Here is a 25,432-nt window from a genome sequence, read left to right on the forward strand (position 1 = left end):
CTTTGAAAAAATCACAGTCTTTCAGAAAGGTTGTCAATTTTCATAAAAGTCGCAACTTTTCATAAAAGTCGCAATCTTTCATTGAAAGTCACAACTCTTCATTTTTCATTCACACCTTTTAAAACCCAACAATTTATTTGTCGTAAATATATAAAACTCAAACTCATAATTAAACGAAAGTATAATTATAGAGATTACTTATAATAGAGTTTGTGTTGAGAAACATGGAGTTCTTTTTTGAATAGACGAAAAGTTTTCACTGAAGAATTATTCTAAATTATTGTTTCAATTCTTAAAGACAAACTTTTCTCTAATATATAATGCTCCTAGTCTCCTACTCCATTGAGCTTTAGAAAAATAATAGGAGTAATTATTACATTTATTAAAAAAAATAAAAAGGCTATTATTAATTATTAATGTTACGTAGCCCGTGTTACCTACTAAAGTATGCCGACCGGCCATAATGACTGAAACCAAAGATTAATTAGTATAATTAGTACTACAACAGAAAAATTAAACAAAGGAAAACAACAATTAAGCAAAAGAAGACAATTAAAAAGGGACAACTTTCACATATAGCAAACAAAAAATTCATATTTGTATATTATAACAAAGTTTGCATAATTGCGCTCCATAGCAAACATAAAACTCTATAATTCACTATACATATACAATTGTATAATTCGCTGGCCTAAATTGTATAATTTGCTGGTCTATTTTGCTGCAATTGTATAATTTGCTTTGCAAAAAGTTGAATTGAATTAAAATGTATGTATATTGCATAATTACAAGTGTATAGCAAGAAGATATATGTTTTTCTCTCGCTTTATACAAAAACAGAAACACAATATATACACTTCTGTTGTATAAAGCTAGGGAAAATTGTATATACACATGCAAAAAAATATATTTTCGTGTTATACACTTAATTATACAATTTATAAACATTTTACTTCAAAGGCAAATTTTAGCTAACATTTGCTATGGAGCACAATTAAATCAAACCCTAGCTATTCCATTTATTTTAGGTTATTAGTTTGCTATTATATACAATTTTTTCATAGGGGACAGAAAATATATTTATATACACTATAATTTTACAATATAATCCATATTTATTGCTACGAGAAGTAATATTGTATTCCAAACAAGCTATGTTACAACAAATAAAATTCTTGTCACAACGATTGTGATTTCAATTACATTAACTCAATTAGTGACAAAATATTATTAATCATCTATTGTCCAATGTCTCTTTTGAAAATTTGCATGCACGAATATTCGTAGTATTAAAAATCCAACTAGCATGCAGCCTAAAATTGTTTAATGAATCGTTATCATTTTTATTTGTCAGCTTAATTAGGCTTTTTCTATGGTCAATAAAAATTAATCGATGACATTATTGCTGTCTATGATTTATTTAATAATATGGTGGTAGATCAGACATCACATACATATTACAGCTAAATTCACCAGATAACATATGTGGTCCTGTTGTTTTAGTTTAATTTTGTTCACATTCGTTACCTTAATTTAATTATTAATTACTCTATTTTTGTACTATATATAGTGCCATCGTGGTTCGTGCATACTTCAGCCTTCAAATACGTAGTATAAATGGTCCGCAACTTCCATTTATATGCTTATATTATTGATTGGGTAGGGGTCATTTGGTAGCCGTAGATAGATAAACAAATTAAAAGTTATTCTTATGAGATTAGTCATTTATATATAAAAAAATTATATTGTTATTATGATTAAAAAAATAAAAAAATTATACGGTTAAGCAAACTTATACTATTTAATTACTCAGCATAACTATAGTTTGCAATAATTACCACTCGCGACTAACATTATAAATTAATTACGTGGGCTGATTTCAAGTTTGTATAATTAACCATGTTTGTATATGTATAATTCGCCAGGATATACAAATAAATATGAATAATATACAATTTTTTAACATATATATATATATATATATATATACACATATACAATTTACCTCTCTCCTACTCTCTTCCCTTTCTCGCTCGCCTCTCTTCTCCCTCTCTCAATCCCGTTCGCCTTTCTCCTCCCTCTCTCAATCTCACTTGCCATTTATACAAATGTATATGTACAATATACAATTATATACAATTATATACATATACAATTCACCTCTCTCCCACTCTCTGCCCTCTCTCACCGTATCTCTCCCTCCTCTCTTGATCTCGCTTTCCTCTCTCCTCTCTCCCAGTCTCGCTCGCCTATCTCCTCCCTTTCCCAATATCTCTTGCTATATATACAAATACATATGTATAATATACAATTATCTAACCAATATACATATACAATTCATCTTTCTCCCACTCTTTTCCCCCTCTCTCTTGCCTCTCTCCTCTCTCTCCCAGTCTCGATTGCCTCTCTACTCCATATAACATGTAGCTACAAATTTTAATTATCAAACTATAGCTATGGAGATTAATTAGTTATTTTTAAGTGGCTATATATGAAAGTTTCCCTAAAAATAATAGGTTACATAATTTTCGAACTAACTAGTATATTCAAATTATTATCCTTCATCTCGTATATTAAATGATTTCTTGTATATACGATGATCATCAATTTTTTTTCTTTAAAAACGTTGTACTCTTCTCTTTATATAATTCTTAGGATATTTTTGCTATAATAAGAGAGAGTTTCAAGCTGGAGCAGGCACGTCTCCGTTGACATGCCTGCTTCAATAAAGACATTTTTATTTTATTTTTTTAAAGTGTATTGCTTCTTTTGTTCTACTTCAATTTAATCAGTATATAATATTTTAAAAATTATGAGATCTGTTTTAAAAATGATTTTACCTTTTAAATTCATATTAATCATAAATTTATTGTTTTGAATTTCAGTAATATTTGTATATATTTTGTAAATACACTTTAAGAAAATAATAATCGATAATGAAAGATAATTTAGTTATGAACCTCTTCACATTTTATTTGTGCAAAACAAAGAAGAAGAGACATTTACGACCACACAATTATATAGTATATTTTATTACCTCTTGAAATTTATCAAGATTAATAATATTTGTCAAATATTTATTTAACTTTTAATGAGATAAATTAATATTTTAAAAATAATTTTATGAACAAATATTGAACCTGTACACAACAGTCCACCTGGTTTTTGTAACTAGTAACACTGCGTTTGGATTATCGTTATTTATTGTATTGTATTGTATTGTTACTATACCTACAATGTTTGTTTTGATTGTTACTTAAAATGTATTGTATTGTATTGTATTGTTAAATTTTGTTGTTACGTAACAATGGAAATCCTTATTTTATGGAGCAACCAATTTGGTGCGTTCCTACTGTTACTTAATTTATTTTTCAAATTATATCTTTACATAATATTTCAAAATACTATTTTACCTTTTACCTTAATTATTTGAACCTAATCAAACCTCCTACCTTAGAATAATTAAGGATATTTAAGTAAATTTATAAATTACAATACAACACGATACGATCAAACCAAACAATTCAAATGTTACTAAACAACAATAAACAATACAATCTAACCAAACATTGTATCTACCATACAAATACAGTACAATAAAGTATAATACACTACAATACATTATGAAACAATGAGTAACAATGATCCAAATAAAGTGTAAACATAATAAACCGTTGACTTTAGCTCAATCATAATTTCTACATATTATGTAAGGAAAAAAGAGGTACTATAATTTAAATAAATCACATAATGTATAGTGTAAAGAGTAAATTATATTTTATATCTATTTGTTTTCTAATTATAATAAATCCTTAAAAATTATACTTTATGCATATATTAAAGAGTTTCTCGGATATATTATAACATAAGTCGAATACATAATATGTAGCTTAGATACATGATAAAATAAATGGATAGATTAATATATATGTATCTTGATACATTAAATATATTATGAGAGAAATAAGATATTTTGGAAATATAAAAAAACATAAGATGTGTATTTTAATAATTTTTTCAAAACCAATTTAACCTAGATGCCCGACTAATACTTCTTTAAGTATATTATACTTGACATATCAATCAACAAATCAGAGTGGCGCAGCGGAAGCGTGGTGGGCCCATAACCCACAGGTCCCAGGATCGAAACCTGGCTCTGATAATGAGAAGGCTTCCAGCGTTGCAATTTTTTTAATCCAAATTTATATCCTTTTGACGACGTCGTTTCATTCTTCCCGAAAAAAAATGTGAAAAAACCCAGATGATAAAACTTAACCCTAGCCTCAAAATTCCACAAAATTTCGCGATAAATCAAACAGATCTCTCTCTCTCTCTCTTTTCTGCAACTTCCGTCTTACCGTTGATTATTCGTTTCTCCATGTAAGTTTTCCCTCTTATTTCTCTCTCTCTCTTTCGATTTCTCTTTCGCTGTTCAAAAATGGTAGAAATCGACACTGTGCACTATAGCACTTCCTCATTTCAGCTTGCGAGTTCATCATCAATGGTGACTACAAATTATTGTTTTATATTTTACCTGGAAATAGAACTACTATCGGATGAAGTTTTAATGGTGATTGTTCAGAAATTAACAGTTTGAAATTGATTCAGTTTACTAGTTTATGCTGTATCTTCTCTTTGATTTTTAACCGAAACGCTGTTATTGTTTAGGTTTGTGTAGCATCAGTCTACTGCGAAGCGAATCCCTCCATAACATAACTAGTAAGTCACTGAACTTCCTTTTGTTATTTCGATTTGAAAAAAAACTCTAGAATTATCGTTTAGTTAATTTGGAGTGAGCTTCGTGAGTTATTACTCCAGTTCACTTGGGACTTATTTTATGGCTTTCATGATTCCTGATTATACTTTTTGTTACAATGTTGTACCTGGGATAAAGTAGAATCAGAAGTATGTACATCTCTAGCCTTAATGAAGCTAGAGCTTTATATAGGTCTGTCTTCTCTTTTGTTTGTCCTGACTTGGGAAGGGAATGAAGCATGATTACAAACTTCAGATAAGCTCAGTAATAAAATTGATTTGTATGATGAAATCTGCAAAAAGCATAATCATTAACTCTAGATTGCTGTTTGAGTAAATATGTTGCTTGCATCAAGTTTTTAGCTCTATCCATTGATCTTCTAATGGTAGTTAAGTCTAAATTTCTTTGATGTAAGAACTTTTTTGTCATTAATTTTCCTTTTCAATTAGAGTTCAAAAGTATTTCTATGTGTGGCAAATGTTGTGTTAGTCAATACTTTTGTGATTTCTCTCTGTTAAGTGCCTTAAAATGCTACCACTATTTAGTCTCACTATGTTGTTTCTAGATTGTAGCTCTGTTTTGAGTCTTGATTAAACCACTTATTTGCTATCTTTTCTTATTCGATTCTTTCTTAAGGTTGTGCTCTAGTGTTTGGGCTTATTTAATGTTAGTTTCAGCATATTAACATGATTTGAATTCGTGTTCTCTCAAGCTTAAAGTCGTATTGGAGCCATGGGTCTACGTTCATCATTTATGAGTCATTTGCTTGTTTGAGATGATATATTTTGTTGTGTTCTTGCACTTGTCATGAGTTAAATGTCTAGTTGTTTTAGCTTAAGGCAGTTCTATCAAATATGCTAGCTTCACCTCTTGGTCCATGGAAGATTGCGATTTGCGACTCGAAAAGGTTACTCGCCCTCTCATTTTGTGTGTCCATAAACTTTCAGAGGCCAAAGTTTGAAGTATTTCAGCCTTCAGTGGTGATTTTGCCTTATTGTTGCATCTTTAGAACCTGCTATGTTTCAAGTTGTCTACTAGTGTTAAAATTTACTTTAGCATCTTCTGATATATTCATGTGGACACAGTAAAAAAAGCTTCTTGTTGAACAAAGAACTAGGTTTATCTATTCCTAAACCAAACGAGATCAGTCCAAGCCAGTTACCAAATGATTGTCCACCCTTTCCGCTCCTAGTTTTTCTTTCATTTTATTGCTGACTATACTATCTTTATCAAATTTTATACGCAGTTCAAATTTAATTACTAATACCCGATGTCATTTTTTTTAGAATTTACGCTAAGATTTAAATGTTTGCTCCGCCTCTAATTAGTAAGCACAAAAATTTTGTAACATATCTAAGGTCGCGAGTTTCATATCTTATATAACTATGTAAATATTATAACACATCTATAATAACTTATTTCAAATTTTTATTTATTTGACAATTATATCTATTCAAATCATAAATCGAGACAGAAGATTTTTTTTTCTTGGTACTCCTTATGCTTTATTTTACTTGTCTTTTTTAATTTGACATAAAATTCTAAAAAATATATAATGATTTTTAACTTTTGTGATTTTAGGATAAACATATTAAATATGTATCAAAATATATAACTTGATAATTTAAACATGTCAGATTGAATATTAGTATTAAAGAGTTATCGAAGACTAGAAATTTATAAAGCTCATTATCATTTGTTTAAAATGAAAAAACACATGAAACACTCGTCACAATATGTTTGGAAATAAAAATTAATAGTTATATGTTTGAAATATGTATTTTTCTGTTGAGCTTTATTAAATAGTTGGACTTTTTAAATTCTTAATTATGAGTAGAAAAGGATGTCTTCAAAGATTGGACTTTTAATTTTGTGAACGGAGAAGGTTCATTTTTTGATAAGGAATTAGTGTAATTATTTGATCGACTGCTTAATGTTGTCAACCCACTTCTTGATTCGTTTTAGATTGTGAAGCAAGTGACCTACTGACTCCATGACAACTACCCAGACTACAACGAGTCAGCCTAATAAAGCTAATGAACGAGCAGCCTCCTCTACTGCCAGCGTTCAAAACTCAGCTTCCTCATTCAAAAGATTGGGCAGGAAATCACCATTTATGAGATATGGACTTCCTATGATCTCACTAACAGTGCTTGGATCTATTGGTCTTAGCCAACTTCTGCAAGGCAGGTTAGTTATACTTAATGTCAAATTACTCAACTGATGTTCGTTTAACACTAACAAACTGACGAATTGTCCTTGTTTACAGTTAGTCCTTATGTAACTATCTGGTATTGTGAGCTCATAACTCGATCTTAGTTTGGTTCTGATTTACTTGTCATTGTGCACATTAGTCAAGTTATTCTTTAATGTTCCTTTTGATGCATTTTTCTGGGCTTTTCAAAATTTTCATAGTTGTTGCTTCCTCAGTTTTAACTAATACGTAGTATTTTCTTTTATTTTGAATAGTTAATAGTAAGTTTTAGACATCTGACTCCATGTGTTAAGGAAGCCAGCGAGGGAAGACATTTACATGTTAATTGATAATGATTTTTGGATACCTCAGTTTTCTATATAGCAGTCAAGTCCTTGTAAGTTGTCAAGATACTGTTTTTTGTTTTTCTCAACTGTAAATATGGCACAACCTTTGTTTTTTTGATATTTATAACATTGCTTCTGTTTGGCAAAAAAAATAATGATAAAAGCCAAAATGAAGTGTATTCAAGGCTAAAGATAATAATTGCACAAGAAAAGTAAGAATAATTCAGGAGGAGATTTTCATTTACCTTGTTGTACCTAATTGTCATTATCTCTTGTTTTAGACCATTGTGTTTTTGACTTCTCTTACCCTGATTTTATATTGACTCATATCTTTTCGGATCACTATAGGTAAAGTGATACTTATACGTGTATTGGTAATGCTACTAACTATTGGCATCCTGCTAGAGTTGAATTTTGGTAGCTGAAGTGAAAGCCATTTATAGGCTATTTCAGTCGGCCTGAGTCTACTATCAATATGACGGCTAGGCATTAAAATATGTCATCTCTTACACCCTATGTGTGTATTTATGTGGTTCACGCCCACTCCAAAGGAGTGTAGCTTCTAGATAGACAAAATTTTGGCATTTTGGTGATCTTCCTGTTTTTTTGGGATAGTTTTCTGCTGTCATAGATTGTGTGCGGTGTTCAGACATTGTCCTATCTTTTAACGCAGCTTAAGACTAAGTGGTGCAAAATTTTGTAGTTCAGCAAGGATATAGCTAAAGTAAAGGATGATCAAGAGTGGGAAATCATAGAAACAAGAAAAGCTCTCTCCCGGTATGGACCTGTCAATGCATATAACCCCAAAAAAATAAACTTGGAGGAAGAACTAAAGGTACAAATATATTTGTATGTATGCGTGTGTTGAATTCCTTTCTAAAGCTTATGTTGATGTCTATTTAATTCCTGTGCAGGCATTGCAAGAGAAGGTTGATATTAATGATTATGAATATAAGAAAATCCCCAAGCCCAAGGAAAGCGAATAAAATAATGTTACTGGGACTCTCTTGTGCAATAATTTTGCAGCTCGTTGGCTTCTCTTTTGGAGAGTCATTTGTCTGATTTATCTGCCAGGCAGCTCTTCCATCCACGATTTACGTGCTGCATTCCATGTTTGAAATAACGTGGGACTATCGTATCATTTAAGTCCTATGTTTAACAGTTGATTTGCCTAGATATCCTTCTATGGTTGTTTGCCCTCCGGGAAGAATAGAAGTTGTAACACCAAAACTTGCAGTTGTTATGGCTACAACTTCCTTAGACCTCACTAATTAACTTCTACATAAGAGATTATTTCTGGTTAGCTCTTGTGACTTGTTCTCCCTTGAAGTTTGTCAACTATACTACTAATTCCCCCTTCTAGTTAAGATTAGCATGTAATACTTGTCAAAAAAGGGTCCATTTTCTATTTTAATTTTCTTTTTTATTAAGTCTTTATCAGTACGTGTAACTAAAGCAGGTTATTTTTTCTAATATGATGCAGTAAAATATTCGATTCATTTCTCATTATGAACTTATATTGCAGATTGGGCAGAACTATCTATTAGATTGCATTTTACATGTGCATGAACTGCACGCTATGGTTTCTCTTACTTTGTTTACTCACTGGTTTGATTCGTTGGCAAATAAATATACATCATATTATTCTTCAGATTGACAATCAGCGTTCGCTTGCCGTTCATATTAAATAATCTTCTAAATGCTAATACAAAACATTCTGCATATTACCTTTAGATGAAGAATGACTTGGTCATCGGCAACAGGTAATCAAATTTTTTTGAACTTCACACTGACACATGCACATAGACTATAGTATAAAATCTGTCACATGTTCCAAAGAAAGGGAGATGTAGCTCTTTACAACATTTATAGATAGCAAAAATATGGTTCCCTTCTTTACTACCGTCTACTATAAGAAACTTGGTTCTCCCACCTCAGTAAAATTTGGCTGGACACAACATAATATCCTCTTTCTCCCCAATCCTCACCATTTTATGTGTTAGCCCCTGGCTGACAACACATCCAAATTTAGGCTGGATGATGACCCCTCGGGCTGAGAGATTTTTCTAATATTTCTGCTGTAGTCAACGTCTTGTCCTAACGGGAGGTCCAAAAGGTATTTTTCCTTGCTACCAACTTGCTGCAGATGCATCACTGCAAGCATGCTGATTGCAACCAACGCTGCATTCCCCAAAATTCCACCAACTTCATCCACTCTAAAAGACTTCCTAAAGAAATCAAAACTAGAAAAGAATATATTGAGTAGAGCATTTGATCTCTTCTTTATCTGCGTCGTTAAATTTTCACCTGTGGCGCTTGTAGCAGGACCATACTGATTTTCAGGAGAAACAAATTGACTGGCATTACGAACATCTCCCACCAAAGATTGAGCTTCTTCAATGAATTTATACTTCTTACCCGGATGTTCAGCCAATCGCATAGCAAGTACAATTCGGCTTTGCTCTAAGCGAGCAAGTGCAGCATCCCTTTCTGCACGTTGCTGATTCTGCACGGTCTGGTACAAGTGCACCCAAAAAGAAGAAAAGTAGGAAGTTAATATCTATTGTACACATAATATAATATTAGAAGTCAATCAAACTGCGCAGTCATACTTCTTAAACAAAAAGCAGTGCCAACTAAGATAATCACTATGTGAATGCTTCTAGTACATATTCAGCAATAAAGAAGAGGATCTTAGAAAGAGTTCAGGATCTTTCCATTTAAATCTTCATAAATCGAACTTGAAGTACTTCTACTTTAAACATACTCTGATCAATGTAAACAGCTCAAACCAACTACTTGTCTTCATCAACCACATCTGTATACCATCCTAAATGCTTTTTAACTGATTCTGTTACGCATTAGCAGCACCTGCCCAAAGACCCCTCAACTCAAGAGAAAAGAAAGAAAATGCTCTAAAACATCATGAACCACTTCAAGTAATGCAATTGAAGAACAAGATATAGATTGCATTTACTACAATTACTCCAATGCCTTCAAAGCTGACTAGCAAGAAAAGTTGGTCTTATGCATAGGGTACCATGACCCCCCAGATGGACCAATGAAATACACGAACCAGCGCAGTTGTCAATGGTAAAACTCCCCAAGTCTACCAGTGTTTAACAGAAACGGCTGAGAGATTCAACCCCGAATATTGGCGTCGTCTCTAGGTTCATATGTATATTTAGCATATCGATAGTGGGTAAGCGGGATTATTTTCTCATAGTGAAATTTATGAACATTTTAGAGCAGCCAATTAAAATAAATCTATGAGTTTATAAATGGTAAAGTTGTCATGAATCATTATTCCATACCCAAAAAATCGTGACAGCGAAAAAACTTGCACCGAAAGTGAACATATTTCTTAAAGTGACAACTAATACAAGGCTAATATTCTTGATTTTGTTGAAATCCTAGAATAAATCATTGATAATGTATTTAATGTTTTGTTTGGATAAGTTGATCACAGATTTAGCATTAGAATTTATTTTATTTTTTTTATGAGAAGGGGAACCAACAGCAGCTACCCTTTGGGTGCGCACAGGGTAAACCCCCGCTCCTATGCAATAGCTCGCAAACCACATACAAGAGGTAACCCGCCCTAGGCAAGCCTGGTGCAACAAGTTTGACCCAGAAGGGTTTTGCAAGCAAGGGGTTTTGAACTTGAGACCTTCAACATGGAAGTCCCAATTCAAACCATTAGGCCACCCCGAAGGGTGATTTAGTATTAGAATTGGTTGTCTTTTCTCACAGTTATACCCTTTTTTTTATGACTATGGTGTCCATTATTATACTTTAATCTTTTTCACTCTTTTTTTGTGGATAATGGTGATGTCGGGACCAGCTTATGCACACCTCGACTATTCTGTAGGTACCAACCAGCACAAGTACCAAGTAACTATGCTGGAATATGAACCCTAGTTTCAAATGAAGTGGGAAGAAAACCATGAGGACTTAGGTTCAAATAAGAGACAAAAGCATCATTGGATAATATCTGCCTAATCTTTGGCAAGAAATTTATCCAATATTGATGGGAGTCGGTAGGTATCGGGTGGAATAGTAGAGGTGTGCACAAGCTCGCCCGAACAACCTTTATCCCAAAAAAAGAACCAATAACTCTAAGTATCAAAAAGTTAAACTACAGAAATATATGCAAAACATATCCTAAAAAGGGTACTTCTTGCAAGTTGTGGAGGATAAGAAACTAGAGCTCTCACACTCTCTTTCTTAATTCTATGAAATGCTAGCTTCACCTCTTGGTCCATGGAAGATTGCGACTCCAAAGGTCACTCGCCCTCTCATATTGGTTTCCATAAACTTGCAGAGGCCACAGCTAGAAGTATTGCAGCCTTTGGTGGTGGTTTTTCCCTATTGCTGCATCTCTAGAACCTGCTTTGTTTCAAGCTGTCTACTAGTGTTAAAATTTACTTTAGCATCTACTGATCTATTCCTGTGGACACAGTTGCAGACAGAATGCTTCTAGCTGAACAAAGAACTAGGTTTGTCTATTCAGTAAACCAAACAAGATCAGTCCAAGCCAGTTACCAAATGATTGTACATCCTTTCCACTCCTAGTTGTTCTTCCATTTTATTGCTAACTATACTATCTTTATATAAAAATTTATAAGCAGTTCACACAGCCATTAATGTTGGATACAACTTTTTAATGCACATGTACGCCTTAATATTTTTTTCAGTGGACATCAAAAGAATAATTGATACCGACCTCAAAGAACACAATTGATACCAACCTCAATGAACGTACGCCATCAGAGATGCATACAGTAAATCTAGAAAAGTCATGCACATCATAGTTCATTTGAATCGAACGACATTGTTCTTGTCATTACACTTTTCAGTTAAAAGCCATGAAGATACAAGCTTGCGCAGAGGGAAAGGAACAAGAGTAATTCGTAATTAAGTAATAAAAAGAGGCGAAACAAAATTTAATGTCAAACTCAGATTGTCATTAAAACAGAGATCTCTTCCTACCTTAACAACACACAGATCAATTGGGTTTCAAACACGAGAGACATTATGTTTTTAATTCCTCGGTAACCTAACAACTTATCTCATATTACCTTCCTAATTAGATAAAAAGTTCAAAAATTAGTTGGACTGTTGGCTGATAGTAAACAGAAATGATATAGCAGTAGTTGTAGTCTTGCTGTGACTACTGTGATAAGGAACAAAGAGAAAGAAAACAAACCTGAAAAAGGAAATCTTAAATGTTAAGTTGAATTAAATATATAATCTCCAATAGGAAACCGATAGATGGTGATATTTATGAACATTTTGCAGCAGCCAGTTAAATAAATCTATGAGTGTATAAATGGTAGAGTTGTCATGAATCATTATTCCATACCAGAAAAATTTGAGACAGCAAAAAACTTCCACTGGAAGTGAACATGTTTCTTAAGTGACAACTAATACAAGGGTACTATTCTTGATTTAATGTTTTGTTTGATAAGTTGATTACAGATTCAGTATTAGAATTGGTTGGCTCTTTTTAACATTATACCTTTTTTTTTCTTTTTAATGACAAGGGAAACCCGCAATCGCTACCTTTTGGGTGCGCACAAGGTAAAACCCCTGCTCCAATGCAATAGCTCGCAAATCACATAGGAGAGGTAACCGCACTAGGCAAGCCTTGTGCCCCTTGCTTTCGCTGGCAAGGGGTTTCGAACTTGAGACCTCCAACATAAACTACTGAGCCACCCCGAAGGATACCATTATACCTTTTTTTTTAACCTAAAAAAAAAGGTATAACCATTATACCTTTTTTTTAACCTTAAAAAAAAGGTATAACCATTATCCTTTTTTTTTATGACTGTGGTGTCCATTATTATACTTTGATCTTTTTCAGTCTTTTTTGTGGATAATGATGATGTCCGAACCAGCTTAAGCACATCTCAACTATTCTACAGGTGCCCACCAGCACAGGTACCAAGTAACTGTGCTGGAATTTGAACCCTTCTTTCAAAGGTTTGCACCCACTTCATTTGACGTTGGCCACATTCTTAGGTGTTGCAGTATGCTATATTTTGTTTCCTCGAAGCCTCCTCAATTGTTTTTGTGTGTGTTTTTCCCTTACTTGGGTCGTTAATCATGTTTGGATCATGCTTGACTAATGAATAAACTTCTAACACTTCGGCTGTTCGGCATATGTATGTAATTACAGCCAACCGCCAACCGAAATATCAATAAATCCAATTTTTCCTAGTACTTTTCATTTGGATACTTTGGGGCAAAACTTGGCTTGGCACGTCAATTGCTTCAACCTTTTGTTGAGGTCTCAGTAGTGCAAGGGTGTGACCTAGCAGTCAAATGAAGTGGGAAGAAAACCATGAGGAGGTTCAAATCAGAGACAAAAGCATCACCAGATGATTTCTGCCTAATCTTTGGCAAGAAAATTTATCCAATATTGATAGGAGTCTGCAGGTATCCGGTGGAATAGTTGAGGTGTGTACAAGCTCGCTCGGACAATCTTCATCCCAAAAAAGAACCAATAAATCTTAGTACCAAAAAGTTATACTACAGAAATATATGCAAAACATATCCTAAAATTACTTCATGCAAGTTGTGGAAGCTAAGACACTAGAGCTCTCACATGTCCCATTCGTCATTCCAACCTTCTTTTTTGATGTCAAAGACCAACTCTCTTTCTTAGTTCTATCAAATATTCTTAGCTTCACCTCTTGGTCCATGGAAGATTACGACTCCAAAGGTCACTCGCCGTCTCATGTTGGGTGTCCATAAACTTGCAGAGGCCAAAGTTAGAAGTGTTGCAGCCTTTGGTGGTGGTTTTTCCTTATTGCTGCATCTCTAGAACCTGCTTTGTTTCAAGCTGTCTACTAGTGTTAAAATTTACTTTAGCATCTACTGATCTATTCCTGTGGACATAGTTGCAGACAGAATGCTTCATGTTGAACAAAGAACTAAGCTTGTCTACTCGGTAAACTAAACGAGATCAGTCCCAGCCAGTTACCAAATCATTGTCCATCGGTCCATCCTTTCCACTCCTAGTTGTTCTTCTATTTTATAGCTAACTATACTATCTTTATAAGCAGTTCACACAGCCATTAATGTTGGGTATAACTTTTTAATGCACATGTACGCCTTAATATTTTTTTCACTGGACATCAAAAGAATAATTGATACCGACCTCAAAGAACACAAATGACACCAACCTCAATGAACGTACGCCATCAGAGATGCATACAGTGAATCTAGAAAAGTCATGCACATCATAGTTCATTTGAATCGAACGACATTGTTCTTGTCATTACACTTTTCAGTTAAAAGCCATGAAGATACAAGCTTGCGCAGAGGAAAAGGAACAAGAGTGATTCGTAATTAAGTAATGAAAAGAGGTGAAATAAAATTTAATGTCAAAATCAGATTGTCATTAAAACAGATCTCATCCTACCTTAACAACACGTAGATCAATTGGATTTCGACACGAGAACCGCTGTGTTTTTAATTCCTCGGTAACTTAACAACTTATCTCATATTACCTTCCTAATTAGATAAAAGTTCCAACATTAGTTGGACTGTTGGGTAGTCAGGAATCTGAAGATAAGAGTAAATTGTGTGTTTATAGGTTACTGTTTCCAATGCTTGAACTTTGATAATGGTGAGTCTATCAAATTTGAGGAAGATGGAAAACAGGGCAGTGGTATGTGGATGAGTTAATGAGTTCAAATTCTGATATTACAGCTGCCTACTCTTTGAAATTTGGGGTTCTGATAGTAAACAGAAATGATATAGCAGTAGTTGTGGTCTTGGTGTGATTACTGTGATAAGAAGGAACGAAGAGAAAGAAAACAAACCTTAAAAAAAATATCTTAAAGGTTAAGTTGAATTAAATATATAATCTCCAATTGGAAACTGACAGATGAACTATTTAATTCAATTTTAGCAATCATAGCTTCATTCATTCAATCCTTACACGCTTACAAGAGGTTTATTCAACTTCTTGGATTGGTCTGCATTTAAGGGTTACAAAATTCCAAAAATAAAAGGTTCAAGGGGGTAATAGAACCCGATATACAACAAGTGTATAGTTTAGTAAAACGACAAATTATGGGAGGGCCTTTTACCATTTTCTCAACAAAAATACTACCTAGTCTCCACCGCAACTTGTATCAAACTTTTCTCTATGAACACCAAATAAAATAAGCTGTCAAGTCCTGTTTCTATGAAAATTTTGGCAAGGGATAGTGTAGTATACAATCATACCCATGCTAAAATTGCATGTTACAGTATCAAATAACCACAAGGTTTTTGCAGTAATTGCTCTACATTGGACGTGGACAAGATGGAATTTCAGCACTAATTTAATAACACCAATATTAGCACGAGCAAAATATGTTGCTTAAAACTAGAGTTACCTATTTCAAAAATAAAATAAAATACATTGCTTAAAATTCGAAGCATGAAAACAAAACAAATACACAGGTTTAGTGTTCTCTTTCTTTTCAAATCAATTCCTCCTTTTCCTCTTGCAATTAGTTGGTTTTGCTTGAGGATCCTATATAAGATGTACTAACATGTAAGCAATAAAAATGCTAAGCAGCTAAGCAGCTACTCAGATTATATGATTACGTTTCATTTTGATCGAACTTCACAAGCCAGATTAATTGCAGCATAGCATCACAAAACATCAAATCTAACACGTGACACAGCAATAGACAATTTCAAACATCGCCAGCTAAATTCATTCAGTCAGAAAATGAAAACGAATAGATAATATGGATAGACGAATAAAACAAACAAACAAAAAAGGATAGAAATGAGAAGTTACATGGAAGAACTCGAGCTGGTCCTCAAGGTGTTCAAGTGCGGTCCGGATAGCATTGAGACTCTTAGCCTCATGAACAGCGGATTCATCCTCATCAACAGGAAACTCCTTAACGAAAACGTAACCATGCTTTACCTGATTTCCATTGTTATCATTTCTCTTGTTAGAACGGTGACCGTAAAAGTCATCGGACTTAGAGCGAGATTTGACGGAATTGAGGAATTGAGCTCGAGAAACAGAGTGAATAGCATCGCTAAGTTTATCATGTAAATCCCATATTTTCTCGAGAACAGCTTCGATTTCATACACCTCCATTTCCCATTTCATGGAGGAAACCACAGTCTGGAGGGAAAAGTATATTGAAAGAGAGAGAAAGAGAGTATTCTAGCTAGGGTTTCTACATTTGTGTATATATATTTTCCCTCTTCTTCTTTATTTGGATTTATTTAGCGCTTCTTTCGCACTACTACCAACGCATATTTTACAGCGTGGAAACGTGAGGCTCACTAGTCAGGTGTATTTTCATCATCATTATTTCTGTACAGTTCTGGGTGGTGGTCCCCACAAGGAACAGTTTAATTTTAAATTTTTTTTTATTTACGTCACATTTTAAGACGGGTCTATTTAAATATGTTACTTATAATTAAGAAAATACATTTACAATTCGATCCAAGACGTGCAAATTTGAATACGATACTATGTTAGGATCAGATGTATAAGTATGAATTCAGATATCATGATAACATTTAATAATTAATTAATTAAAATTATTTATCTTTTGGGCATTTAAATATATAAAAATTGTTTTTATTTAAAAATAATAAATTTTAATAAAATGTTAAGATACTATAATGTATTATATATCAATTTCTCTGATGAAATTACAATTGATATGTCGTATTTATATCAACAAAAAAAAATTAGAGAGTTATTTAGGGGATGTTTATATATAGACTAGTTGTGATGATGGTGGTTGTGAATATTGTTTAAGGATGATATTGTGGTGTAGATAGTAGTTAATAGTAATGGCGATTGGTGATTATTTATAATAACGATGAATAATGTGGATGATATATAATGCGGTAATTGATAGTGAGGGTTTATAATGGGTGATAATAATTGTAAATCAAATAAATTGGTGGTTAGTGATAATAATAATAAATTAATGATAATGATGATTATATTATAGTTAGTGATGATGGGTAATAGTACATAGTTGATAACAATGAACCACAATAATGGTACTTGCTATCGGTGAACAATAAAGATAGTTGTGATTAGATAAATTTCCTTTTTTATAAAGATAATGTTTTTCAATAGCCATCTTACATAGTTTAATCATCTAAAACACGAATTCATTAAAAGAAAGATGTAATTAGTAGTAGTTAAGATTCAGACATCAATGAGACTTGAGATAAAATTAGGTATATTTTAAATTGTAGGTGAAAGTTCACTTAAGGCTTTTCTAGGTATAATATTTACTCGAGTTTTCTTTTCAGAAATACTATAATAATCAATAAAGTCACATAATGCATTAATTAAGTGTGTTATATAAGTCCTTAAATATCGCTTCAATACTTGAAGACTTTTTATAAATATATATAACTAACAAAATGTTAGGCTCGATTCTTTTTTTTTTTCTAGGGATAAGATCTAATTTCTAAATGTGTTATTTTATAGAGTTAAAGTTTAGTTACTCGATAGTTTATTCGTCCAATCTATTTTATATTGATTATTTAACAAAAATAAATATTTTTTATTTGTTTTAAACAATATAACCATGAAATTGTCAAACATCTCAAGTTAATATATGTAATTTTATTTTGAATATGTAAAGATATTTACTTTTAATATCTAGGATATCTGCAATTTGTATAAAAATGAAAAAGGAATTATATTTATCTTTAATAAATATTTATTTAAATATTGATCCTATTTTTTAGAAGTTGCCTTTTTTCATGTCCAATTTGTTAGCGTGATAAGTCTTGAAATTAGAGAACTTAAATCTTAATTTTTTAGAAGGTATATTTTTCAAATCTATTTTGTTTGTAGTTTAGGTCTTGAACATAATTTATTAGAAGGTACATTTTTTAAATCTATTAAATCTATTTTGTTAGTAGTTTAGGTCTTGAGCCTAATTTATTAGAAGGTACATGTTTCAAATCTATATTTTTTATAGTATTATAGGTTTGTTTGTAGTTTAGGTCTTGAACATAATTTATTATATATTCCAAGTCTTTTCTATTAGTATTTAGTAGTTTAGATCTTGAAATTACAAAATTTAAATTTTACTATTTTAGAAGGGACTTTCCAAATCTATTTTATTAGTTATTATATATAAGTAGATCTTAAAATTACAAGACATAAAATTACCTAATCTTTTTAAAAGGGCATTTCAAGCCAATTCTGTTAATATGGTATTGGTTTAAAGTTTATGGTTATGCTTTAGGCACAGTTTGTTAAGTTTGAAATTTATTGTTAGTTAATGATTAACAACCCTTAACTAATACTACTAACAATTAATTTTTCATCCTAAAACCTATTATAACAATCTTTTTAGCTACTTAATTTTTTAAACTAAGTTAACATTACGAAAAAAACTATTTTAACACATTAACATTATGAAATTAGCTAAACAACAATTTCATAATTAGATAAATAATAAACTAATAACAAACAATTATCATTTATTAATGAACACCAAGTATCTAAGTGATTTTAAGGATTTTTATAGCACACTAAATTAGTGTGTTCTGTGATTTCATCAATCAATTAAGGTGTGGTTCGATCATAAAAATTATTTAGCATACTAATTCAATGCGTTATAGATAAAAAAAAATTGAAAAATTTCAGTATATCCCCTCCAAATTAAGAAGAATGTGCTGATTAACATCTTGTGCAACCTTAATTTTTTTGTAAGTTCACCTCGATTCCTTCTTAATTTTTCAGTACACAAAACCAACAATATAGCTTCTCGAATCTTTGAGAAAACTACTGGTGATTTCAAATAATCAATATGCATAATATGCAATCTATTCTAAAAATTTGTCTAACTTCTCAAATTTTATTTGTATCACATAAACTGAAATATAAAAAATAACATATATTGAATTCGAATGAACACAAACTTTTATATCTAATGTGTTTATATATATATGTTATGATCAGCTTAGATATACAGAGACGTAATAATAAATTATAACGTACTTAACTTTTGTAGAATCGAGCAAAATTCAAATTGAATTTGCATTGATATGATTATAAAATGATGCTTTATGCTCATAGCGCCCACCTACATGCAATTATTTTTATCTTCTGCGTGTATGATTAAATTTTTAGAAAGTTAATTATGTGTGTTTATCTTAGAGAGTTGAGATTTTTAATTAGGTTAATGAGGCGAGAATAAATATTTTTCAATAGTAGCCAAAGTAATTTAATTTTCAGAAAGTTCAAAATAATAGTTTTTCTTAAAATATGTACAATTTGGGTGCATTAGAAAGTATCTCAAATATATTATAACATAAATCAGAAATATAATATATAATTCGGATACATTATAAAATAAATCGTATACATAAAATGTAGCTCGATACATTAAATAATAGTTTGGATACATTAATATATATGTAGCTCGGATACATTACATACATTATGAGAGAAATAAGAGATTTAGAAATATAAGAAATATTGAAAATAAAAGAAATATAAGACGTATATTTGAGTAATTTTTTCAAAAAAAAAAAAATTCACCTAGATGCGTGACTAATACTTTTTTCAGTACCACTTAATTATATTTGATTTTTCTACCAACGAATCAGAGTGGCGCAGCGGAAGCGTGGTGGGCCCATAACCCACAGGTCCCAGGATCTAAACCTGGCTCTGATAAATGAGAAGGCTTCCGGCGTTGCAATTTTTTTTGGATCCAAATTCGTATCCTTTTACGATGTCGTTTAGTAGTTGCCGAAAAAAAACAGATGAGATATTACTATAACGAGAAGATGGAAACTAAACCCTAGCCTCAGAAACTTCAAAATTCCACAAAATCTCGCGATAAATCAAACAGATCTCTCTCTCTCTCTTTCTGCAACTTCCGTCTTACCGTTGATAATTCGTTTCTCCATGTAAGTTTTCCCTCTTATTTCTCTCTCTCTATTTCTGTTTTCCCTCTCTTTAGATTTCTGTTTCGCTGTTCAAAAAATGGTAGAAATCGACACTGTACACTATAGCACTTCCACATTTCAGCTTGCGAGTTCATCATCAATGGTGACTACAAATTATTGTTTCATCTTTTACCTGGAAATTGAACTACTACCGGATGAAGTTTTAATGGTGATTGTTCAGAAATTAAAATTGATTCAGTTTACTAATTTATGCTGTAATTTTTAACCGAAAAGCTGTTATTGCTTAGGTTTGTGTAGTATCAGTCCACTGCGAAGAGAATCCCTCCATAACATAACTAGTAAGTCACTGAACTTCCTTTTGTTATTTCGATTTGAAAAAAACTCTTTAGTTAATTTGGAGTGAGCTTCGTGAGTTATTACTCCAGTTCATTTGGGACTTATTTTATGGCTTTCACGGTTCCTGATTATTCTTTTTGTTACAATGTTGTACCTGACTTATTTTATAGGTCTGTATTCTCTTTTGTTTGTCCCGACTTGGGAAGGGAATGAAGCATGATTACAAACTTCAGATAAGCTCAGTAATAAAATTGATTAGTATGATGAAATCTGCAAAAAGCATAATCATTAACTCTAGATTGCTGTTTGGATAAATATGTTGCTTGCATCAAGTTTTTAGCTCTATTCATTGATCTTCTAATGGTAGTTAAGTCTAAATAGAACCTGGTTTTAATTTTAGTATTTTGAATGGACAACACTTTAGCTTCCTTCTTTCTTTTTACAAGGATTCAAATTGATTTATGGAGTTTTAATTTGCTCGTGCTGTTTTTCCAATTTAAATGCTGGCAGTTTTGATACAATGACGATCATTTATAGTTGAGGTTTTCAAAAGTATCTTGGTATATGATTGAAGAAGCCTATCCGTACACATCACTTTTAGCTTTGCTAGTTAATCGAGATACACTATTGTTGCATGAGTTGAAGATGATCGGCATATTAGGTAGCATTTGTTTGGGGCTTATCATTGAAACCTAAGATAATATATACCTACCTTAGTCGCATATTGACACTTGATCATATCATTGTATTAATTTTAAATCATTAAAGAGATTTCCTGAATGACTGTTATGTTTCATTATTGTGCACTGTGATATAGAATCTTCTTTATCCTAAGAGGGGAAAGAAAACAAAAAGAATAAAGAAAAGCCCATCTTGGCTGATTCAGAAATTTATTTTTTGAGCAGATAGTCAGACAATTTTCTAACAGATTTTTTACCGACAGTGGTTCGAGAAAAAGATGTCTGTTGGGAATATGCTGAGAAGTTAGAAGGGAATAAAGTGAGGTGTAAATTCTGTCTTAGAATTCTTAATGGTGGCATTAGTAGGTTAAAACACCACTTATCCAGACTTCCCAGTAAAGGTGTGAATCCATGTACTAAGGTCAGGGATGATGTTACTGACAGGGTAAGGGATATAATAGGATCAAAGGAACCTCCTAGTACTAAAAAACATAAGCTCATTGAGACAAAAGCTCTTGCAAATATCTCTCCGGAAAAACCGCTTTTATCGGTGGAGCCAATAACTCCAATTGCAAGAATTTTTCCACCAATTGGGCAGGCTATTTCTTCATCTGGAAATAACCAAGAAAATGCTGAGAGGAGTATTGCATTGTTCTTTTTTGAGAACAAAATTGACTTTGGTGTAGCAAGATCTTCCTCTTACCATCAAATGATTGAGGCAGTAGGGAAGTGTGGCAGTGGGTTTATAGGTCCTTCTCCTGAAACCCTGAAAGCGACATGGTTGGAGAGGATCAAGTCTGAAGTAAGTTTACAGTCAAAAGATGTTGAGAAAGAGTGGGCTATGACAGGTTGCACTTTGATTGCAGAAACATGGACGGACAACAAAATGAAAGCGTTGATCAACTTCTTGGTTTCATCGCCCTCCAGGACTTTTTTCTACAAATCAGTAGACGCATCTTCATATTTTAAGAATCTGAAATGCCTCTCCGAATTGTTTGATTCAATCATACAAGATTTTGGACCAGAGAATGTTGTACAGGTAATTGTGGATAATACACTTCACTGCACTGGTATAGTGAACCATATTTTGCAGAACTATGGGAATGTTTTTGTGTCCCCTTGTGCTTCACAGTGTATAAATGCAATCTTAGACGAGTTTTCAAAATTAGATTGGGTAAATAGATGCATTTTACAGGCACAATCACTCTCAAAATTTATATACAACAATTCCCCATTGCTTGATCTCATGAAAAAGTTCACTGGAGGACAAGAGATCATTAAGACTGGTATCACAAAGTCTGTATCAAACTTTCTCTCCTTGCAATGTCTATTGAAGCATAGGTCAAGATTGAAAGTTATTTTTAACAGTCCAGAGCTTGCTGCCAATTCTGCTTATACAAACAAATCGCAAAGTGTTAATTGTATCACAATTCTGGATGACAATGACTTTTGGAGGACAGCTGAAGAGTGTGTTGCTGTTTCTGAACCCTTTCTCAAAGTTATGAGAGAAGTTTCTGGAGGAAAGCCAGCTGTGGGCACTATATATGAACTACTGACCAGAGCAAAGGAATCTATAAGGACATACTATATTATGGATGAAATAAAGTGCAAGACATTTTTAGATATAGTGGATAAGAACTGGAAGAACAACCTCCACTCTCCTCTTCATTCGGCAGCTGCCTTTTTGAATCCTGGCATCCAATATAACCCAGAAGTCAAGTTTCTTGGGTCAATAAAAGAAGATTTTTTCAGAGTGCTGGAGAAGCTGCTACCAACTCCCGAACTGAGGCGAGATATCACTACTCAAATCCTTTTATATACACGGGCATCTGGGATGTTTGGTTGTAATCTGGCGAAGGAAGCAATTGATACTGTTCCTCCAGGTATACTTGAAGCTTTACATTTTTGCATTCCATTCACATAATTCTACAAACTTAAAGCAATCGGTTTATTCTTCTTTCTTCTCCTTGAGATAGTAGGAAGGCTGACCAGCATCTTCTACATTAAAGATATCATAGGTCATGTTTATGTTCCTGGTGTCACACCCCTCTTACACATCCATTGGTTCGTCTCCTTGTCAAGACCTGCCTGAAAGTAAGGTCATTTTATCGCAGTTTTTGCTGACGAGATGAGGCGAGACCTGAACTGTTGACGAGTTAAGTTGTCCTTGGATCGTAGCTTCTATATGAGTTCTTTCCTCTGCAAATTCTGCTTGTTGTTCTTCTATTGGTGCCCTAGCATGCTCCAGGTCTATCTCAGGGTCTGAATGGTGTCTCTCTCCACATTTAGCCATGCTTGCTTATTTGTCATCTCCACCCGGCTTTCTGGTCTATGCCCCCCCTTCACGAATCCTTCAGGCGTTGATTCTAGGGGAGCTTGATTATGAAATCATGTTAAGTACCAGCGGTCCACCTTCACCTCAGTCACGGCAGGCCACCATATTGTGAAAACCTGAAAGCAAACATTTGGCCCAAACTTTTAAGGGTTTTCGGAGCTCCTAAGAGGTATGTCAGCGAAAAACTCTTACATAAATACCCGCATCTCCTCGTCTGGGGGTACAGACTGGCGTTGACCGAGTTATCTCACAATCCTGAGAGGCACATAAGGCTGGACACGTTGAAACCCCATAAGATTAGAAATAGACGAAGAGAAATGTATATCACCTCTTTTGAGGGGAGTGGGGACCAATGATATACATGTCTTCTTTCTGTCTATTTATCATCTTAATGGGGCTTCGAGTTGTCCAGCCTTATGTGCCTCTCAGAGTTATGAGAAAACTCGGTTGAAGTTAGCCTATGTCCTCAGTTGAGCATGCCGGTATATATCTATGATTTCTGCCCCAACATCCCTCTTAGGAGCTCTGGAATCCTTGAAATCTTGGGAAAATGTTCTGCTCTCAGTTTTCTCAACATTGGCTGACGGTTCTAGGCTTTAGAGTACTATAGGAATTGAGTATTCAAACCTTGCTACAGACGAAAGCCTGGTATTTAAGTTGAAAAAGGTTGATGAGTGGGCCCATTATCTGCCGAATTTCAAACCTTGGTCCTCAAGGATTGCTACCAGTTTTTGTTGTGGTTGCTACCCCTTAAGTTAAGTAAAACCATAAGTTGATAAAAGCAGTTTGTACTTGCATGGCAATTCTGCCTCGGAATACATACATATCACTTCCTGAAAGATTGAATATTCGGGGAAGCATTCAAGTTGGTAGAACTTCTCAAATATATGAAAAACGTATTGCCCCTGAAAGTTGGAAGACAACACTAATGATTGGTATGCATTAACTTGTAGTAAGACTTTGGTTCTGGCTTAAAACATAGATCAAGTTGATCTGTAACTATGGGTCCCCTGTGAACTGCATCAATTGCATGGACATTCTCCAGCATGTCATAAATAACTTTGAATTGTTCTGTTATAGTTTTCTATCCTCTCGTTTGCTTTCTGATAGATTAAAGAAAAATGACTGCTGAGTACACGTCATGCTTTTCACACAGTTTTATTCATAGCATAACTAATTTTCAATGGACTAACGCAACAGAAATGCACTGTAGGTATCTGGTGGGAACAGTATGGTGATGCTGCTCCTACATTGCAAAGAGTCGCTATTAAAATACTTAGCCAGGTGTGCAGTACGTTCACTTGTGAGCGACATTGGAGCACATTTCAGCAAATCCATTCTGAGAAGCGCAACAAGATTGATAAGGAAACACTTTTAGACCTTGTTTACATAAATTATAATCTGAAGCTAGCACGGTATTTGGTTTCTAAACCTCCTGAGGAAGATCCTCTCCAACTTGATGACATAGATATGACATCTGAGTGGGTGGAAGAGGCAGAAAATCCTAGTCCAACTCAGTGGCTTGATAGATTTGGTTCAGGTCTGGATGGTAATGACTTGAACACACGACAATTTACTGCTGCAATATTTGGTCCTGGTGACAACATATTTGGTTTGTGATCACGTTGACTGCTCACCCCTTAAGTGCACATACACATTTAGTCAACATAATAGTGTTCTTCTTTCAAGTAGTGTGTTTTTCTTCTTCTTCTTCATGTAAATACCTAGTTTGATGTTCTTACCGAACTTAATCAGCAATCCAACATTCCATTGCATTTACACGGGTGGTGCAGTGGCTCGTATCGTGTTGGGCAATGCCCAGCAATGACAATGAAATAGAACCCGACACCCGGGCCACAA

General features: G+C 33.3%; 3 protein-coding genes and 1 non-coding gene across 14 annotated transcripts; 3 read left to right on the forward strand and 1 right to left on the reverse strand.

Annotated features, from left to right (window-relative positions):
- The first annotated feature begins 4,090 nt into the window (after positions 1-4,090).
- TRNAM-CAU (transfer RNA methionine (anticodon CAU)) lies at positions 4,091-4,162 on the forward strand. Its single transcript has one exon. It is a non-coding gene; the product is annotated as a tRNA-Met (tRNA).
- A 58-nt stretch (positions 4,163-4,220) lies between these two features.
- On the forward strand, positions 4,221-8,796 carry LOC101255366 (uncharacterized). 3 transcript variants are annotated; one of them, XM_004234140.5, is made up of 5 exons: positions 4,221-4,380; positions 4,669-4,719; positions 6,722-6,946; positions 8,006-8,132; positions 8,212-8,796. In XM_004234140.5, exons 3-5 carry the CDS (start codon positions 6,750-6,752, stop codon positions 8,281-8,283), a joined length of 396 nt encoding a protein of 131 aa, XP_004234188.1. In that variant the 5' UTR covers positions 4,221-4,380; positions 4,669-4,719; positions 6,722-6,749; the 3' UTR covers positions 8,284-8,796. The 3 variants fall into 3 exon arrangements, with proteins under 3 accessions (XP_004234188.1, XP_069152262.1, XP_069152261.1); XM_069296161.1 differs by having other exon boundaries at positions 4,242-4,380; positions 6,765-6,946; XM_069296160.1 differs by lacking the exon at positions 4,221-4,380 and adding an exon at positions 4,492-4,570.
- Positions 8,797-8,911: 115 nt separating this feature from the next.
- LOC101255663 (plastid division protein PDV1-like) lies at positions 8,912-16,608 on the reverse strand. Its single transcript, XM_004234141.5, has 2 exons — positions 16,104-16,608; positions 8,912-9,812 (listed from the first exon to the last, which is right to left on the reverse strand). The coding sequence occupies exons 1-2, from the start codon at positions 16,425-16,427 to the stop codon at positions 9,297-9,299; spliced, it is 840 nt and encodes a 279-aa protein (XP_004234189.1). The 5' UTR covers positions 16,428-16,608; the 3' UTR covers positions 8,912-9,296.
- Positions 16,609-20,018: 3,410 nt separating this feature from the next.
- LOC101256946 (uncharacterized) lies at positions 20,019-25,351 on the forward strand. Of its 9 annotated transcripts, XR_011220326.1 has the most exons (6): positions 20,088-20,221; positions 20,343-20,429; positions 20,509-20,559; positions 21,501-23,120; positions 23,214-23,392; positions 24,786-25,351. XR_011220326.1 is itself a non-coding variant. In XM_010319188.4 (5 exons), coding segments are annotated over exons 2-4 (1,659 nt in total). In that variant the 5' UTR covers positions 20,085-20,221; positions 20,509-20,558; the 3' UTR covers positions 23,390-23,392; positions 24,786-25,351. The 9 variants fall into 9 exon arrangements, 7 of the variants coding, with proteins under 7 accessions (XP_010317484.1, XP_010317486.1, XP_010317490.1 ...); XR_011220325.1 differs by lacking the exon at positions 20,343-20,429 and having other exon boundaries at positions 20,085-20,221; XM_010319188.4 differs by lacking the exon at positions 20,343-20,429 and having other exon boundaries at positions 20,085-20,221; positions 23,352-23,392.
- The last annotated feature ends 81 nt before the right edge of the window (positions 25,352-25,432 follow it).

Source organism: Solanum lycopersicum, chromosome 3, assembly GCF_036512215.1.
Source record: "Solanum lycopersicum chromosome 3, SLM_r2.1".
Classification (NCBI taxonomy): Eukaryota; Viridiplantae; Streptophyta; class Magnoliopsida; order Solanales; family Solanaceae; genus Solanum; species Solanum lycopersicum.